This window comes from Protopterus annectens, chromosome 6.part0 (assembly GCF_019279795.1).
Source record: "Protopterus annectens isolate FY-2018-M chromosome 6.part0, PAN1.0, whole genome shotgun sequence".
Classification (NCBI taxonomy): domain Eukaryota; kingdom Metazoa; phylum Chordata; order Ceratodontiformes; family Protopteridae; genus Protopterus; species Protopterus annectens.
The window spans coordinates 698,502,514-698,524,228 of record NC_056737.1 but is presented as its reverse complement, the minus strand read 5'-3'; the positions used below and the strand labels follow the sequence as shown (position 1 = coordinate 698,524,228).

At 39.2% G+C, this 21,715-nt stretch overlaps 1 protein-coding gene across 1 annotated transcript in view; it reads right to left on the bottom strand.

Annotated features, from left to right (window-relative positions):
• The window catches only part of LOC122803879 (coiled-coil domain-containing protein 170-like), a 1,585,583-nt gene extending 1,567,430 nt beyond the window's left edge, over positions 1-18,153 (bottom strand). Inside the window, exon 1 of the mRNA XM_044073560.1 lies at positions 18,064-18,153. Within this exon, the coding sequence (XP_043929495.1) occupies positions 18,064-18,153 (90 nt within the window). The remainder of the gene's footprint in view (positions 1-18,063) is intronic.
• Positions 18,154-21,715: the final 3,562 nt, after the last annotated feature.

Below are 21,715 nucleotides of genomic sequence, written 5' to 3'. Positions count from 1 at the left end.
GAAAGCCTGTCGATTGAAGAGTAAAGTGATCCTTATTGCTCCATATTGGCCTCTTCAGATTTGGTTCCCCTTTCTGTGGCCTCACCTGCTAGATCAACCATGGATTCTTCATCCAACCTCAGAGTTGATCTCCCATCCGAGAATGTGATTCACCCCAACCTGCACAGTCTGAAGCTCACAGCTTGGCTCCTCCAATTCCCTTGATTGCCAGGCAAAATTATCTTCCCTTACAAGTATGGGACATTCTTATTGCATCTCATAAGCCCTCCACTAGAATGACTTATCTAGGCAAATGGAAAAGATTTACCTGTTGGCTGAAAGATAAGGAAATTGATCCCTTTTCAGCACCGGTGTCGATGATACTCAAATATCTAACCACCCTATTTCAATCGGGGCTGTCAGCATCTACCATTAGAGTACATTTGGCTGTGATCTCTAATTTCCACGAGAATGTCCAAGACTCCTCCCTCATGTCTCACAAGTTATGTAAAGCCTTCATAAAGGGTGTGAATCATCTGAAACCCCCTTTCAGGGAACCTATTCAACCTTGGGATTTATCTTTAGTTCTTCAAGCTCTGACATTGCCCCCTTTTGAACCAGCTGCTTCATGCGACCTCAAATATCTGTCATGGAAGACCTTGTTTTTGGTCGCTATTACTTCTGCCAGACATATCTCTGAGCTTCAGGCCCTATGTACAAAGAGTCCTTACTTGATTTTTCATCTAGATAGGGTATCCTTAAGAACTAACCCTTCCTTCTTGCCAAAAGTAATTTCTGAAATGTCTATTAATCAGACCATTGAATTGCCAGTGTTTTTTTCCTGATAATTCTAATGAGGGAGAGTACTGCCTACATACACTAGACGTGCACAGACAACTCTGTTTCTATTTGCAAAGGACTAAATCTTTCTGTAAATCAGACCAGTTATTCTTGGCTTTTTCTAGATCTAGATTAGGATGTGCTGTTGCTAAGGTCACGTTGGCTTGATGGTTAAAAGACACTGTGACCCGTATTTATTCGGTACACAATACTTCTTTGCCAACTATCATCAAGGCTTATTCAACAAGGTCAGTGGCAACTTCTGCTGCCTTCCATGCCAAAGCTTCTTTGCATGACATCTGTGCAGCTGCAACTTGGGCCACTCCTCATACCTTTATCAATCATTACAAGTTGGACTTGGCCTCCAGGGGAAGAGCATCTTTTGGTTCTATGGTGCTCAGGAATGTCCTTTCATGAAAGCCTCCCAGGAATAGAGGTAGCTGGGAACTCTGTCCCATATGTAAGGAAGTGGATGAGGATTAACAATATCAGATAAAGAAGTTATGTTTTACCAAAACGTTCCATCTGTATTGTTGATCCTCATCCACTCATTACGACCCTCCCTCCTTCCCCGTCCTATAGCTTCTAGTGGATTTCACCATCCTTCTCTTTAGGTCATTTGACCAGAGATAGCCTCTACCTTTTACTGACTTGCAAACTCAATCTCAGGTAACAGGGAGGGGGGAGTATGGGTAAGAGATTGCTTAGCTTGAGAGTTTATCACTGGAGTGAGCTTGGTATATGGCCGGCTCGGTTCCGATATCGGAACCGTAACCCATACGTAATGAGTGGACGAGGATCAACAATACAGATGGAACGTTATGGTAAGACATAACTTCTTTTTCCATGTAGCCTAGTTTCCATGGCTGTATTCCAGTAGGTTTTGGAATTCACAGGGAAACTCAGCACTGAGTCTACAAGGTTGCTTTATAGTTGAATAGCTCCTCCATCTTGGATTGGTTGATTAGCATACAATTCAGCTGCTTATGCTGTAATTAGCATGCCACAGTGTTTACTGTGTTTGAGTGGCTGTACAAGGTGTGTAGAGCAGCTTACTGAATACCAAATGGTGTGTTATCAGTGCATGCCAGGACATGCACACAGTTGTAGTGGCCCTTCACTATGGTTTAAAATTGAAATGGGTCTGTATGAAGCTGAGTCTGATGGGTCTTCACTGTCCTTAGGTAATACAAAATAAAGCCATCACATCCTTCTTCCACAGTGTTGGTGCTTATCCTCCTTTTAAAATACTTTTAAACAACATTTTCAAGATCTTTATCACTTTCTTCCCCCCTAACATCCAAACTTGCCCAGGAATACCATCTGTTCTTGAAGACCTTCCTGAAGACTGATTACATGTCGCCATTTTTATCTCATCCCCTCCTATCTTAACTGTTAGTTGTTGAGTCTCTTTTGCATCTAACCTTGGCATAATTAAGTCTTCCATAAATATAAATAACCTATACGCTTAATCATCTCTTACTAATACCCCCACCTTACCCACCTAATCTCCTTCCTTACCTGCTGTTATCTCAACCTCTCCACCATCAGTACTTTTTTCTACTTATGCTTTTCTTCATTATTTCTGCTTATGCCCCTCCACCTCCTCTATTTTCTATTCCTTCTCCAGTGACATCCAACCCCATTTATGTCAATATACCTTCTAACCGTATATGCATTACTGTTGCTCTTCTGTCTCCAGCTATTACATGTTAACATGTCTTTGACTTGTGTATGATAATGTAACTTTTAAAGTATATGATAAATGTAGTTACTATGTACCAATATTACCCACAAAGAAATTTTTTAAATGTTTAATTTTTTTACCATTGTTCACTGTAAAATGAATTTTATGTGAAGCTTTTCTCCCCCAGGCATCGGCTAAAACTGGGGCTTGTACCAAGTTAGGTTTCCCTGGTAAACAGAAGACAATAAATAACTATAAATAACTTTTCACCCACTGTCTCTAAACTCTGAAATAATTTCCCTATAGCTGTATTAAACACATCTCGTCAGACACATTTAAAAACTAAAACAAAAGCACCATTTTTTATCCAACTTGAAACGTGAATGCACTACATACAGATGTAAGGTAACTGCCCAGAAACTCATTCACTATACTTCCTCTCTTCAAATGCAATGTAATAAATGTTTAATGACTCCTTCAAATCAACACAGCATATTACACCAATGAGTTCAAATTTGAATCCTTCTATAAATGACTGCAGTTGCAAAATCAGCATAGAGGGGAATATAACAATCTGAGCTGTATTGCTGTAACCACAAATATGTCTCCTACCTACAAGTCCCATGATAACAGCTCAGATGTGTTATGTTTACAGCCTACACATTTTCAGGTTATATCTTTAATACTTCAGATGTCTAATTAATATAAATTGTATGTAGTGTATTATTGTAATAAACGGGGATTTTCACCATGGGCCTCAACTGATAATGGGACTGCTGTATACCCAGTCAGACTGTCCTAGTAAATAAATATAAATAAATATGCAAATAAATAAAATTAAATTATCATGAAAAAATATACAGCTACCAGCAGTACATCAGATTTAACACCGGATGGCAGCAGTGCTACTTTAGTGAGAAATGGCTAGCAGCTAACTGTAACTATAACAAATCACTGAGTAAAAAGGAGTCATCATGAAAAAGGCCCAATAGAAAAATTATGAACTTCGACAGTGATAAAAAAGGCAGCTTTTCAAACAGTCCAATAAATTAAAAAAAAAATACCAGTCTGTAACTAAATGAAGGAAGTGTGTATGCCAATTTCCTTCTTTCTGAATCTTGGCCAGAAAGTTTTTTTTTCTAACCAAATCATATATTCAGACAGCATTAGCAAATATCAGAAAGTAGAGTACTACTTTTCAGACTGGGTGCCGATTAAAATTCTAATAGGATGAGAAACAAAACTCACTTTTAGTAGTTGGGTACCACTACCCCTCCCCCAACACTCACATGCAAGCACACGCTCTTAAATACCATTCTGCTTTATTTGCCGATTTATTTATTTACTAGGTAGGTATGCTGGTCCAAAGAACCCTTTTAGCCATTGTATGGGCATAGATACAAGAGTAAACCTGATATGTAGTAGAGTCAATCAATCTTCTTTGAAACAAACTTCGTAAATATCATTTTAAGGATGAATTAACAGTGAGGAAAACAGCCAACAAATAGTAACAAGAATGAAAATTTACACAGCAAATATTTCAGTAAAAGATTAATACAGATAACATTTCAAATTACATACATATAAAAAATATACAATAATGAGGCACCACCAGGAGTAGAAGTGGGAGGAAAATGGCTTTCTTTGAAAAGACAGTTTTAATTAATGGGGAGCATTTCTAACTATTGTCTTTAAAGCACTTACAAGTTATTTCTTACTGAAAGTGCTCAGCAAGAGTTATCTTCTACCCTTAGTGTGTGTCCTGGCACTTTATTTCACTTGTTCCACAATAACGGACCAAGTCTAGAAAATGCATGCTCACAAATGACTGTTTTAAAGGGGACAGCTAAGGGAGATCGAATAGTCTTAGTTGCTTCTTAGGCACTAGATTTCTTCTCTGACAGGCAGTCTTTTTTTGTAACTGGTGGGCAGTAGCCATTGGTTATGATGTTATATAATAAGTTATATGTCAAGCAAAGTTCCTCATTAGCACTCTTCAAGAAAAATCTTGATGAGTGGATGGGAAATAGGAAATACACCCCGGGGATCACTTCTGTGGCTTTGCTCGACAGTGGCACAGGAAAATAACTTTCTTGGGTGGAGTATGCCAGGGAACCTTGTTGGCTAGGCTTACTTAGGCCCTTGGGCTGATAGCCTGGTACCTACCTATGAACCTAAAAGATAACAATGGTGAAAATAAGCATCTGCGTATAGCGCAAATGTGTAAATTTTGTGTTCTACTGTCTGTAGTCTATGTGTATTATAGAGGGAGAGTGAAAGGGAGACCATATTTGTTTGGGGATGAGAACATTTTTGGAAAGGGTTATGTGTGCAGAAGGGCAAATGAGAATGTGATTTTATAACATAGTTTGATTTTGGGGGAGTAAAAACTATGCCATCAGTGTGTGTGGAGTAGCACTTCTAGTGTAAGTCTGATGTATTTATATTCAGTTACTTGTGGGATAATACTTGAATGATTGTCTGCCATTATAATGTTTGGTAGGTGATTAAGTTTATTGGGAGAAGAGAAGAGCTTCACCATAACCTGTACAAGTAATACTTTTTTGGAAAATATCCCTTCGAACTGTTAAGACAATTCACAGGAGAACACTTTGATATTCAGAGACCCGTTAGCAAAAGTCCCAGAACTAAGTCTGAGATTTCCATTTCTTGGAATATTCCTTTTTCTCTGAGTTATTGGCAGTCTTAGAGTGGAATGCTAAAACTTTCTTTTGGCTTCTCCCATTAGGGGTTACCATAGCGGATCACCAGTCCACAGATTGATTGGCAGTGGAGTTTTTATGGTGTCAAGTACACACACACACACATACACACACACACACACACACACACACACACACACACACACACACACACACACACACACACACACACACACACACACACACACCTACTGCATTACTGCATGTCTTTAAAACTCGCTCAACCACAGGGAGGACATGCAGACTTCACACAGAAGGTGCTCCATCCAAGAATCGAACCAGAGAGCCTCTTGTGGTGAGGCGAGAACACTAACTGTTGCTTCATCGTGTCCAATCTTAGAGTGGTATACTCCGCCACAAAAAAACTTTAGAGAAGAACAGCAATGTTCGACATCCAGAATTATCCTGTATTTTTGGACTTAACTTATGGGTCTCTGAAAAACAATAAGGAGCTGATTTGTTACCTAGTCCAATGTCTTGCAACTCCTACTCAACTAATTTAAGGGACAGCCAGATAGAATAACACAACAAACACCTTATCTGCTATTGACTGGATGGATATTCACTTTGCAGGCCTCACAGCTATACAAACACTATATGCCTCCTAAACACTATACTTCATCAAATCACCATCTGGATTTGTAAAAAATATGTGTGTTTGTGTATATATATATATATATATATATATATATATATATATATATGTACTAGATATACAGATATTCTATATTTATTCCTAGTAAACATTTTACACCTCTGAAAGACTGAAAGTTCTCTCCTTCCAAAATGTATGCCTAGCATTACTAAACAGAACATCGATTTACAGATACTAATACTGGAGATATTCTATTGGATATTGCAAAATATAACAAGAAAAATATTCTCATTAACTACAAGACTTCTAGAAGGCAGAGAGCATAAAACGTCTCACCAAACACCCTTAAAATACACAAGTGAAATGCAACCCCTGGCTCATTTCTACAGAGCTCAGCAACACTTGGTGTCCTCACCTGTATTCCTGAAGTAATTTACTTGCAACCAGTGCCATCTAGGCAAAGATAAGAACTTCTGAATCAAAATTTGCACTTGTATAACATGTTTAAGCAAACTGCAGCTGCATTCTTGATTTATTTGTTAAATTTAACTGTTATTTGTATCTGAAAAAGTGTTTTTCCTCTCACTGTTCTTGCTGTTGGGTTGTTTGCCTTGAAATAATCTTCTAGAGTGTTGTCTGGCTAGTTGTTTAAGTTTATTTGTGGAAGAATTACACTTGGCAGCAATATTTTTGTGTTTTTAGATTAGGAAGACTGGGAGTATTCATCTAGTGGTAGTACGTGCATTGCCTGGTCTATCTCAGCCAGGAAACTCCTAGAAGGGCTCTGAGTGTAGTCGTTTTATTGGTCAGGGGGCGTATTAGTCAGTTTGCTGTGTTGTCAGGGCCAGTATAAATTTAGTACATTCTTCCTCTTTGAGCAGTAGCATTTAGCAGTGTCCTGTACATACACAAACACCAAGAAAGTAAAATTTCCCCCATAAACTACCTCTGAAATTGTACCTGGTAATTCAGTCTGTAGAGCAACTGCTCTGCACTCTGAGGAGCATAGAGCAATTAGTTGACACACTGAATAGCACTGCCATTATAGTAAATATCATATAACCTAGTCTAGTCTCAAATCAGTTTTCCCTCTATAAACTCTTCGTACATCACACCATTGTAGTTCATCAAATATAGCAGCGGACATCATGGATGTGCATTTCCACAACTCATCCGCTGCCAGCTTGGTGGACATGGGCATGTTAAGACAATGTAGCAATTGTTTCATGTTAACTAACAACTACCTAATCCTTAAATAAACAGATACAGTAAGTGAGAGATGTATACACACAATTTCACTGGAGGCAAAACTCTCACGAACAAGCACACATAACAATAATCAGGTTGTCAGAAACACAAACACTACTCTGACCACGTACACAGACCAACTTATTTTGAGGCACTTAAATTAACTTCACAAACCTCAAACACCCTCCAGGCAATCCATCTGCAAAAATTATCCTCAACATACCAAAAAGCACTCAACAAAAGCTACACCCAACTCTATATGTAAAAACTCATCTAGTTGGGTCTCAAATGCAAAGTCCATACAGCAAACAAACACACCACCAAGGACTCTAGTTATTAGAGACACCATTGTATGTATATAATGGTTAGTTGCCTATCAGGAGCCAGAATCCAACAAGTTACATGCATCTATATCAGCATTTCAAATGCTGAAAATGCTGAAGACAAATTCATCGAACTGAAATGTTCAAAATCTCAGAACAGCAAATGCATGGAACACCAATTTCCTTCCCAGGGAAAGAAATCTGTGTTCCGTGCAAAAAAAAAAAAAAATGTAAATACTTTGAACACTGACAGAAGTAGGGGGCTTTGCCCCCCACACCCCCAATGTGGGGGGCTGTGCCCTCCACACACCCCCTACTTAAATATACCAACTCCGAGACCACACCACAGTGGAGGAAATAGCAAACTCCAAAGACGGCCCACCGATTTCTTTCCCTGGGAAAGAAATCGATGTTCCATCAGTTCGCTCTTCTGAGATTTCAAATATTTCAGTTCCATGAAATTGACTTTGACGTTTTCAGCATTTGAAATGCTGATAGGAACCCAGTTACACATGCACTCAAGTTATTACACCATAAGTACCAGTATGTTTCAATCACAGTTCATGTAGATGTAAATGACCTGAGATGTACCTCCCTAGACTATATGAAGAGAGACATTATGGACCTCTCTGACTATGTGTCCCTAGTTGCTTTTTGCCTAGCATTGAGCAGCATTCTACCTTCACCAAGGATGATACCACATTATGAACAAAAGATGACTGACTTTAATAATTGGCCTAGCTTCTGGTGTCATTCTAAAGGGATACAATATTTGTCAGCAGGGGAGGATATGATTAACAAACCACATTGCTTTACCAAGGATGATGTGCACATGGCCCCTCTAGGTTTTTGAATATTGGCAAAAACGTTGTCCTCCCTATAGAGCTTTTTTAGGCAATGCCAAATTGACAAAACTTCCGACATTGCAAAATCAGCCCAAGTGAAGCTAAAGGTGTTACTGTTCAAAGCCAGGAGTTTACACAGAAAGCTCCACTCACTCAAAGCTCTCCTCACCTTGGAGAATGCAAACATCTGTAAAGTTACCAAGAAATGGTTTAAAGCCACAAAGAGTACCCTGGCTGTGCAAGGCTTCAATGCGTTCCATACTTGTAAACCAGCAACTTTGCAGACAGGGACTAAAGGTGGAGGTGTCCCAATCTATATCAAAATCATTATACCTCTAGGTTGGTTAAACAGGATGACACGCTATCATTTCTCCATGTTCAGACTACTATCAACAAGATTCAATATCATATCCTCACAAGCAATAGGTCACTCCCTATGTCCAAGGATATCCATAGCTGATACTTAGGCCTGCTGAGGGCACTCACCATTCAACCAAATACCATACTCATGGGGGACCTTAACTATCCTTCTATAGACTGGGAACCCTATATGGCCACAAATTTGCAGGCATAAATTTTTCTGGATTTGGTAAATACTAACACCGAAGACGAGATAGTCCATACACCCATTGGAGTTAGAAATATGTTGGACCTAGTACTCACAAATATGGGAGAATGTTGTGACCTCCCCTCCCCCAAGTGTCATGTCCTGTCTGGTTATTTCAGATCACAAAGTCATCTCTTCCAAAATCAAAGTCAATTCTGTAATAGTTAGAAACTACTCCAAAGCAAATTACCTTTCAGTAAGCAATAACCTGTTAAAATCCAAGCCCTCCAAATCCAGATAACACTACAACCTAGATGGAATCATTCACAGAAACTCTGTACAACCATGTCAGTGATTGCATACAGGCTGCTGTGCCTAGCAGAAATAAGTTCAAAACAAACTCAAAAAACACCCCTCCCCAGTGCAAAATTAAGACATGTAACACCCAAAAGGATAAAAACTTTCTTATTAAACTAGATAGACAAATAAGAGGGCTAATCAAGTCAATGAAAACCACCTTCAAAGTAAAATAGTTTCCCGGGCCAAGGACAACCATAAACACTTCTTCAGCTACAGTGGATATAAAAAGTGTACACACTCCTGTTAAAATGCCAGGTTTTTGTGATGTAAAAAAATGAGACCACAATAAATAATTTCAAAACTTTTCCCACCTTTAATGTGACCTATAACCTGTACAATTCAATTGAAAAACAAATCTGTTAGGGGAAAAATATAAAAAATAAAAAATGTACAATAAGCTGGTTGCATAAGTGTGCACACCCTTAAACTAATACTTTGTTGAATCACCTTTTGATTTAATTACAGCATTCAGTTTTCTTGGGTACACACTTGCCATCAATTAAAGAGACTCAGATTAACACCAAATAAAGTTCAGCTGTCCTAGTAGGAATTTCCTGGCATTTACTCAGTTGCCTGCTACAGCAAAAGCCATGGTTCACAGAGCGCTTACAAAGCATCAAAGGGATCTCATTGTTGAAAGGTATCAGTCAGGAGAAGGATAAAAAAAAATTTCCACAGCATTGGATATACCATGGAACACACTGAAGACAGTCATCAAAAAGTAGAGAAAATATGGGACAACAGTGATGTTGCAAAGAACTGGACATCCCTCCAAAACTGATGAAAAGACAAGACAAAAACTGGTCAGGGAGGCTGCCAAGAGATGTACAGCAACACTGAAGGAGCTGCAGGAATTTCTGGCAAGTACTGGTTGTGTACTACATGTGACAACAATCTGCCATAGTCTCCATATATCTGGGCTATGGGGTAGGATTGCAAGATGGAAGCCTTTTCTTTCACAGAAAAAGATCCAGGCCCAGATAAAATTTGCAATACAATACATCAGATATCCCAAAAGCATGTGGAAAAATGTGTTATGGTCTGATGAGAACAAAGTTGAACTTTTTGGCCACAATTACAAAAGGTATGTTTGGTGCAAAAACAACACTTCGCATCACCAAAAGGACACCATCCCCAGGGTGAAGCATGGTGGTGGCAGTATCATGCTTTGGGGTTGATTTTCTTCAGCTGGAACTGGGGCTTTAGTCAAGGTGGAGGGGAATTATGAACAGTTCCAAATACAGGTCACTTTTGGCCCAAAACCTTCAGGTGTCTGCTAGAAAGCTGACGATGAAGAGGTATTTCACCTTTCAACACAACAATGACCCCAAGCATATATCCAAATCAACAAAAGAATGGCTTCACAAGAAGAAAAGTAAAGTTTTGGAATGGCCCAGCCAGAGCCTAGACCTAAATCCAATAGAAAAATTGTGGGATGACCTGAAGAGGGCTGTGCACAAGAAATGCCCTCGCAATTTAACAGATTTGGAGTGCTTTTGCAAGGAAGAGTGGGCAAATATTGCCAAGTCAAGATGTGCCATGCCGATAGACTCCTACACAAGAAGACTGAATGCTATAATTAAATCAAAAGGTGCTTCAACAAAGTATTAGTTTAAGGGTGTGCACACTTATGCAACCAGTTTATTGTACATTTTTTATTTTTTTATATTTTTTCCCCTAACAGATTTGTTTGTTCTTCAATTGAATTGTACAGGTTATAGGTCACATTAAAGGTGGGAAAAGTTTTAAAATGGTTTATTGTGGTCTCATTTTTTTATATCACAAAAACCTGGTATTTTAACATGGGTGTGTACACTTTTTATATCCACTGTATATTTGAAACATCAAAGGCACTACACTCATTGAACCAGGAGACATAGCAAATCTATTGGCCAACAAATTCAACTCCAGTTTTACCCCTTACCCCTCATCCCCCGGGAAATACCATCAAACATAATCCTCCCTACCATCAAACAGGATGCAGGTCCCAGCTGCACTCGCTAAAGCCAAAAACACAGCCTCAAAAGGCCCTGATAATATCCTAGGATGCCTTCTGAATAGCCTGAAATATGACTTGTCAGGACCACTGCAGTCTCTATTCAACTACAGCCTCCAATCAGGCTTTGTGCCTTGGAACGGCAGACTGCAACGGTCATTCCCTTGCACAAGGGTGAATGACCAGTGGATACTGGGAACTACAAACCCATTACTCTCATTTGCAAAGCCATTGAATGAATTATTACAGAAATTATTAAAAATAACACAGGAAACCTGCAGACACTAGATCCAACCCAGTTTGGTTTTGTCAAAGACAGGTTATGCCTACTGAACCTGGTGGACTTCTTTAAGAAGGTTCCTACAGCAATAAATGAGAGATAAATGGTGCATACTACCTGCTTTTACCTGGCCAAGGCATTTGACGTGATACCCTATTCAGGCATTGTTAAAAAAACTGACATAATTGGTCATAACCCCCTGTATAACATGTTGGATAGCCAGTTGACTGACAGATGGGACCCAGGAATTAGGATTAGTGAAACCATCTCAATGAAGAGGCCAGTCACCAGCATAGTTCCTCAAGGCTTTGTCCTGGGTCTGCTCCTCTTTAGCATCTACTTCTCAGAAGTCAAGGTCTGTGTCAAGGACCTCTGGCTGGTCAAGTTAGCAGATGATTGCAAACCAGGAGTAGTCATGTAATCTTCCCAGGCCACTAACATCTTACTGGAAGGTCTGATATAGATTAATGCTTGGTGTCAAAGCCACAGCTTAAAACTCAATATTAAGAAAAGCATAATAGAACTTTTTGGGAAATTGACCACCCTAGGAAACAAAGTAATTGATAAAATTCCCTTAGAAGTAGATCCAGTAGGTCAAGGATATAAATTGTAACCCTGGCCTTTTGACCAACATGCATCTAAAATAGTAAGAAAATTGTTTTATGTTGCTCAACTTCTAATTAAGGACATGGCATCTAAGTCCTGGGAAGTCACTGTGCCACTGTACTCAACCCTCATCAGACTAATCATTGAGGATAACGCTCCCTTCAGTATGTACCTGATCAAGTCATTAGCCTAGTACAAACCTATGAGCCTACTGTATCCGGCATCAGCAAAAAGGCAGAAGTTTAGACACAGGAAACCTCAGCTGCAAGAGAAGCAGAAGTACAAAAATAAACTTGCTATAGAACCATACAAACACAACAGTAAGGTTTTCCTAACACACTAAACTATTTTATAAACATCTACATTTTCTGTCTAAGTAGATGATTGCATCCCTTCTATTTAATTTGTGTGTTCTCTGTGATTTTACACTTTTACAACTTTTTATACTTTAAACTGCAGTGCAGTTAAAATAGCTGATATTGTACATTTCTTAGTCACCTGCATATTTGTGTAGCTAATTGAGCCTACGAAAATAAAATTGCCAAAGATTCCAAAGACAACCACAAGGCATTCTATAACTATGTCAAAAATCTAAATGTCAATGCTCAGATCTGCTCTGAGTTAAAACAAAATGGCATTAAATATACTGATCCCAAGGATATTGCCAATATCCTGGCAGATTGATTCAGTGCCGACTTCACCCCCCCTCTCACCCCCTAAATGGCCCATCTCAATACCGGAAGATTGCCAAATTCTGGTAATAACGGCCACACAGGTAAAAAACGCACTCTCCAAAGCTAAGAACACAGCATCCATGGGACCAGATGACATCCCAGGCTGTGTACTACATGAACTACAATATGAATTGGCACCTCACCTAAGTGTCATGTTTAATCATAGCCTCACCTCAGGTTTTGTGCCTACTGAGTGGTCCAGAGCTACAGTTATCCCATTCCACAAGGGGGGATCCACCTTGGATCCCGGAAACTACCATCCCATCAGTCTGACGAGCCTTATCTGCAAGGCCATGGAGCGTATTATCATAGAACTTATAAACAAAGACATTGGCAACCTTCAAACACTGGATCCCACCCAGTTTGGGTTCATGAAGGGCTAATCTTGTCTCCTGAACCTGATTGACTTCTTTGAATCAGTCTTCAGAGCCATGGACAAGGGTAAGGTGGTTCACACAGCCTATCTAGACCTTGCCAAGGCCTTTGACACCATCCCCCACTCTGGAATTATAGATAAACTTACTAAGCTGGGCATTACTCCCTACATCACCCAATAGGTTGCTAACTGGCTTACTGATAGATCCCACACTGTAAAAGTAGCCGACTCCAAATCCAGCTCCAGACAAGTGACAAGTGGAGAATCTCAGGGTTCAGTCCTGGGACTGCTCTTGTTTGGCATCTAGTTCACAGATGACTGCAAACTGGGAGCCATTATTGAATCCCCAAATGATGTGGATACTCTACAAAAGGGCCTTACAGAAACAGATGCTTGGTGCCAAAGCCATGGGCTCAAGCTCAATGCCAAGAAATGTATAGTTATCCCCTTTGGGAAAAAAACATGTACCCTTGAATTACCATATAGGTGGCAGTACACTAAACACTGAAAGTGTGATAAGAGACTTAGGGACACAGGTGGACAGTGATCTCACCGTCGATAACCACATTGCCACAACAGTCAGGAAATCCTTCTATGTGGCACTCCTCATCACTAAGGGCTTTTCATCCAGAAAAAAGGAGGTCATTGTCCCACTGTACTCATCTCTCATTAGACCCATTATATAATACAACGCCACATTTGGTATGTACCTCTCAAGACATCTGCAACAACTGGAAAGGCCACAGAAATACCTCAGTAAAAGAATCACAGGCCTAAAGCAGATGCCCTAGGCTGACCACCTTAAAAAACTCCAGCTATACTCTGCCACATATCGTCTACTCAGAGGCAATCTCTGCTTAACATACAAGGCCATGTCAAACCCAGAGCTTTTGGACATGCTACACTTAAAGAAATCCAATCCCTCAGAGCCACACATTCCAGGGATCTAAACCTTGTCATCACAATAAACAAAACATGCTGGAGGGATAGGTTTCTGACCCAGAGACTGCCCAGACTATGGAATAGATTGCCCATACATGTCAAACAGAGTGCCTCTTTGGCCCTCTTCAAAAGGAACCTTGACGATTGGATAGGAGAAAGGAAATTCACCCCGGGATCATGTCAGTCACCCTGCTAGACAGGGGTCCAGGGAAGTAAATAGTGTGGGAAGAAATAGCCAGGGAATTGTTATGGCTAGGCTTGTATAGGCCCTAGGGCTGATAGCCTAGTACTAACCTATGAACCTATGAACCTATGTTGTTGCATTGAATGTTCTCCTTTGTTAATTACTTAGATAATATATCTAAAACAGCTAATAAAAGGTTTCCCTGTGATCCTGTTCCAACATTTACAACTTAATCTTACATTAAAGTAATGTTTTCAGTTGATTTTCTAGTTTAGGTATAAGCATGCTGAGAGCAGTTCTGGTTATTTGGTGGCAGAGAATAATTTGCTGCTGTTTCTGAAGGATATGCATTATTGGCTGGAATTCTAACTATTTCCTCATTGTTTTTTCACTTTTCCACTCAGAATAAAGGGGCTGACAGTGCTCCATGCAGCACCATACAACCTTGTACTAGTAAGCCACAGGCATTTTGATTTTCATATTTTCTCTTTGGAACCATATTCAACTCTACCTCACAGGTGTAGCATATAAATGGCAGAGTTAATCAGTGGTGCATTGTTGCACTTATAAAGCTGATCTTGTAGCCATAGACAAATTATTTACCACCTTACCTAGGATTGATGTTCAAACCAAATTTTCTGTATCTATATTTACCAGTATACCCCAAATAAATACTTAAACTACATTTCCCTCAGTAGTTGCACTACTCTTTCCGTATAGACTTAGACTGATCATCTACAACAGATGTTATCCTAGTAAATCAGTTCCAAACTTCAACTGCACTATTTGCCCCTTTAGCCCACATTCTTAATCAGATGGAACTATAGATTTGTAGTAAGTCTTTCTGTCTCTCTCAGGCACCAAGTGGAGGTGACCAAACATGAAGCATGAACCACAAGCCAAAGTGGAAGCACCAGCAGTTTATTCAGTACATTAACACAAATCTCCCCACAGCTTTTTCATCCACAGGACTTCTTCAGATGTAACAAGAAAAACTGACTGTAGCATCCTTTGCATAACCCACCCTTGCAAATCACGTTACTTGTTTAATGATTGATAATTAAAACACATGGCAATTAATGCAAATACTCTGCTTTCTGTAACATTTATTTGCATTAATTGCCATGTGTTTTAATTATCAATCATTAAACAATTAACGTGATTTGCAAGGGTATATAAAGGATGCTACAGTCAGTTTTTCTTTGTTACATCTGAAGAAGTCCTGTGGACGAAAACACTGTGGGGAGATTTGCATTAATGCACTGAATAAACTGCTGGTGCTTCCACTTTGGCTCGTAGTTCGTGCTTCGTGTTTGGTCACCTCCACTTGGTGCCTGTGTTTGCTGTACTAGTTTCTTGGTTGTTTCACATTCCTGGCCTCATTGTGTTTGAGGGGTTCTTTCTGTCTCTCTGCAACAAGCTTGGTTAGAATGCATTTCTTGAGACAATGTAGCAATTGCCTCATGTTTATTGGCCACCATCTGCTACTTACACTAAGTGACACAGTGTGTGAGAGATATAATTATATAATCCTACTGGTGGCAAAGCACTTATATGAAGCCACTACAAATAACAAGCAGGTGGTCAATACAACACAACACCACACTAAACAAATTACACACAGCTCAGACCAATCACACAGAACAACATATGCTGAGGGTGTTAAAGGTAACTAACCTGAACCACAAGGGCCTTCTAAATGCAACCTAAGAAACAGGTACTCTCAACAACTTCGCAAATACGCAACAAAGGCCGGTTATGAGATAAAAATAGCCACCTGGGTGAAAGATAACCACAAAGCCTTCTTTACATTTATTCAGTTGAAAAGTCTATAAAGCAAACCTCCACACAGTCCAACATCCTAGTTACAGGTGATTCCATAATGAGACACACTTCATCAGGTTGCGGAAGGAAAGGATCACTGTCAGTTACCTATCAGATGCCAGGATTTGCCACATCACACATGCACTCAAATCCCTGCAGCTCAGGTACACATATGAAACAGTCACAGAGTACATGGACGTAAATGACTTGAGATGTACCTCCCTGGACCATAAGAAGAGAAACACGATGGAGCTCTCGGAATAAGTGTCTATGGCAGGTATGAACCTAACCTAAAGCAGCATTTTGTAATCACCAAGAATGATGCTGCAACATGAACAAAAGATTATTAACTTTAACAACTGGCTTAGCATCTGATGTAATTCAAAAGGTCTTACATCATGCAGATCTTCCTGGGAGGAGATTGAAGACAGTCCTAACTGGTTTTCCAGAGAAGACCTGCACCTTTCCACTCAAGGCTTTCATATATTGACTAATTCCTTGTCCACCCCATAGATCCTTTTAGGAAACATCAGTCTTCTAAAGCTTCCAACATAACAAAAACAGAATCCGGATAGTATAAACGTATTGCTGCTCAATGTTAGGAGCCTCAACAAAAAACTCCACTCCCTCCAAGTACTCTTTATTCTGAAAAACACTGATATATGCATCATCATGGAGACCTGGCTCAAGACCAGTGACAGCACTTCATCGGTGGACATTTTCAATGCTTATCACACATTCAAATCCACTACATTATATGAAGGCACTGAAGGTGATAAAGGCAGTAAGTGAAGACGTGTCCCCATATTCTTAAAAAATGCACCTCCAGACTCATTAGGCAAGATAATGACCTGGAACTACCCAACATCCAACTTATTATTAAAAAAATCCCTTATCATATCATAGCTAACTATAGGACCCCATCTATATCCCTCTCAGCCCATACCTCATATCTAATTAGTATGGAACCTCTACACATTAAGCCAAACAGTATTCTCCTAGGAGACGCCAAATACCCCTTCATTAATTAAGAGACCTGTACATCCTCAAACATGTATGCCCAGAAATTTCTGGACTTCATCAAAACAATCTCTCTCCCTGGACTAGTTAGTCCACTCCCCTGGGGTGATAAAATCCTGGACTTAGTCCTTACCAATATGGGATAGCTTTGCTCCCCACCAGTTGTCACTTTCTCCCTGGTCATATCAGACCCCAAATCAGTAACATTCTCCATAAGACTGAAACCAGAGTCATCTTCCAATATTTCAGTATTCAGTGATTATACTAAGACTAATCTACTAAAGCTGAGCGATGACCTGTCTAAATTTAAAATCCCATTCCAACCTGATAACAGAGTCTGCATAAGCAGTGGGGTTACCACCAAATTCTATGTACATGTAAATCATTGCACAGAAGCATCTGTCACCCTCCAAAGGAAATAATTTGCCAAATTTAAGAATAAACCCCTATAGTGGAACCTAAATATAAACAGGCACTATGGTTGAACGTCGAGCTGGCACCTCGGCGTTCACGAAAATCTACTGCCAATCATTAGCAGACCGGAGTTCTGCTCTGGCGACCCCTAACTGGGAAAAGCCAAAAGACAACAACATCTATAATAAAAGAAAAAAAGTCATTGCATGCAAAAATTCTCAAGATGCTAAAAATACTCTTGCTAACCTCAACAGGGAACTCTGGACCCTGATCAAATCAAATAAGCAGGTTATGAGATAAAAATAGCCACCTGGGTGAGAGATAACTACAAAGCCTTCTTTAAGTATGTTAGCAACCCCAAACAATTCATAGAACTGCACAGAGCTAATATTAAAAGATATCATATACAGATATGATAGCAGATGTTAGTGAATAGCTTTGATTAAATTCGAGCTAGAGATACATAATATAATAAGTGGCAGGAAATATGCAACTATCATATATATATGTACACATGACGGGAATGTGGCTTGATTTTACCGGCATTGAATCTGTCATGATGTTTGCTAAGAATTTTAACGGACTTATTGCAACGCATCCAACAGTTACCTGCTGTTGCTTCGTAGACATTTGATATTTGGGAACGAAGCTTAAAGAATGTTTCATACCTAGCTGACATAATTTTAACTGTATATCTTACCTATGAAAGGCAAACATATTAGATGAATCCTTAATACCACACCAATATGTATGGATCGTGTTAGTAGGTGTAGCGTTTGATCGGCAATGGGACATAATGAGAAATACCTCACACCGGGTTTAAGTTGGCGAAACAGAGGCAGATAGAAACTTCTTGGGCTGCTTTAAGGACTATATCTTAATATAGATGTTAAGAAAGCTATAAGTGCAATGTGATTTTAAAATATTGTTTGCAGGTCTTATTTCTTGCTACTATTGATTTATAATATGTAGTTCAACAGGAAGCTGTATGTTTTAATACTTTATAGTGAATATCAGGAACGCCTTTGTATCCACTATGAAAAACTACACAATGGTTGTCACTTTAATTGCTGAGATCACTGATTGATTAATTGATTGTATAATTGGTGATGATTTTTATATATAAGTAGTAGGCTTTCTTGTGAAAGTTGTAACCTGATGAAGCGCACTTGTGTGCGTGAAAGCGCTCGTTTTTATCAAAATTAAACAGTTTTACAGATTGTTCGTGGTGGTTCCTAGCAGTTTCTTGTCTTCAATTTTATTTCGTGGTGTGAGGAACCTTTGGATGATCGGCATTTGCCTTTTGCTGTTGGTTTTAATCTTTTTGTGCCTAGCTGATCATCACATGATGGATATGCCGAACATTGAATTGGACTACAATCCAACAGGTACTTTGGGAACCGATAGTTGGAATTGTTTATTCTATCAGAAAGATAATCCGCTCTTACATTTGGATGTTAACGGTGATGTCTCTACTGGTGTTCCTAATAGCAATGAGAATTTACATGACTTTTTTGGTTGCCTGAGGAACCTGGAAAATGATTTATACCGTCTGCACAGATTTGTCTGGCAAAGAAGGCACTTACAAGCCTGCCTACATTTTAAGGTTATCCCCCGTGGCATGCGGGTCTTGTGCATGCCGAGCTACGGGGATAGCCACCCGGAGCTGCTACGTAAATGGCAGCAACTTAACATCGAGTTCGGCAACAAATACATTCAATTGTTGCTGGACTATTTTGCACCCATTGAATCGGAGCTCTTGGCTAAGGTAGAGGAACAATATAAACTTCTTACTACAAATTATCAGACAGAATTCTGTGTCTCTAAAGTGCATAATATGGTTAGACAGCTAGCCCTTTATAGTAACAAATTAGAACAAATTAAACTTAAGAAACTAAAACGTGACTTCCAAGATTTCCAACTGGGTCGCATTTTTGTCTGGCCGAGAACTAACCCGAAGGAGGGTTCCCAGACTGCCGATGTCTCGGCAGTTCCACAGATGATGAATAATGGCCCAGTGAATGTCTTGGCTGAATCGCTGGATGTTCGGTTAACAACTGAAAGTCAAACAGATGACATTATTTGCAGAGAGTCTAATACACCTAATATGTCTAATATTTCTTTACCCTGTAACCAGCAGGCTTTGAGCAGTAATAATAAATTGGGTGCTAAACCAAAAGCTAACGGCTCAAACAGTACATTTGTTGCACCTATACCTTTAAACTTCCCTCTTCCATACAAGGGCGCAGTACGTACGCGCTCAGTGAGTCGGGGGAGAGGAAAAAGGAAGATGTCAGGAGAGACACCAGAACGGAGAAGGAAAATGAAGAACTGAACTGTTTGTTTTTTAACCTGACATCAAGGACTTTTTCATTAAATGAACAATCTGTCCTGAATAAGGGCTTATCATTTATTCCCTCTAAGCACAGTACATCGTATGACACTCTCATAGGCTTACGCCTGTTTGCTAGAAAACTATCTCTTAAAGTATTGTTTAAAGATATTTTGCCTAACAATGCTGAGTTTGATTTTAAGACTACACTTTGCAAAAGGAAAAGTTCTTATGTACCTCCATTAACGCAGCCTATTGAATGCTTTATGCGAACATGTGAACGTGATTTTTACCTCTACTATGAACATGATAAGCATAAGGGCAATTTTGTAAACTTGAATTATATACAAAGGCGTTGTTTAGACGATCTTTGCCAAGATGGGAGTTTGACTTTTAAACCAGCTGACAAGGGAGGGGGAATCGTTGCACTAGATACTTGCTTTTATAAACAGTTAATGCTGAATATGCTAAATGATGATAAGGCGTATAAAATAATAGATAGATCTAAAGTAGCGTCAATAATCAATTATGTGCATGATACAATCTATGACTTACTTATGACTAGATCTATAGATAAGTCACTTTATGATTTTCTAGTGATAGATTCACCCCTGATTCCCTTAATCAAGGGCTTGCCCAAATTACATAAAAATGAAGACCCTCCCCCATTACGTCCAATAGTGTCAGGTGAACATTGGGTCATGGAGAATGCCTCTTTATACGTACAATCTAAACTTGGAGAGATGGTGAAAGATATTCCCACCATCTTAAAGAATTCCTATGAGCTCTTAAATGACCTTAAACAAAATCTGGTGAAAAGTAACGTCAATGCTGATACTTTATTAGTTACACTAGATATTAAAAGTTTATTCACCAGTATTCCTAATGATTATGGCCTTGATGCAGTAAGGTCTCATTTAACTGAGCTAGGTACCATGGATAATAACGAGGCTATGAACATCTGTTGTTTGTTGGACTTGGTCCTTAACAATAATATTTTCCTATTCGACCACAATGTATATGCACAGACATGGGGAGTAGCAATGGGTACTCCCTGTGCCAATGCTTATGCTAATTTAGTGGTCCATAGATGGGAGAAAGAGAATATCTTTAATGACTCTAGGTTCGAGAACGTGATCCTGTATAGACGCTTTGTGGATGATGTCCTGATGCTTTGGAATGGAGACGTGGCTATGTTGAAGGAATTTATTTGTTTTATGAACTCCACCACTTCATTTCTTAGCTTCACCTATGAATGTTCTTTAGTGAGTGTTAATTTTTTGGATGTCACTCTTATAAAAGAAAATAATAACAACTTAGTTACCACCTTGTATAGGAAGTCATGTTGGAGGAATAGTATCCTCCATTATGACAGTTTACATCCACGTCATGTGTTCCGGAACATTATAAGTGGTCAGATTAATAGAATACTAAAAATATGTAGCAATAAGTTGGATGCTACAGAATTGATTGGGCATCAAAAACAATACTTTATAGATAGAGGATATCCGGCTGACCTGGTTAATGATGTAACTGAATCCCTTCTTGGAAATTCAACACACTTGGTAAAATCAGGCCATGCCCTACATAGAAGAGAGAACAGTAAGAACATTATGTATGACATTAAGTATACTAGTGACATTGAAAAATTGATTAGGATCATCAGAGGGAACTGGAAGATCTTGCTCTCAGATCCTCTCCTCTCACAAATAGTTGGGGAGAAACCTACCTTTAGATTTAACAATTGTATGAATGTAAAAAGACTGCTCTGCAAAGAGAAATTGGATATAGTCTCTGTTGACATAAGGGCTCATATTAAAACAGGTACCTATGCATGTGGTAAATGTTCATCATGTAAAT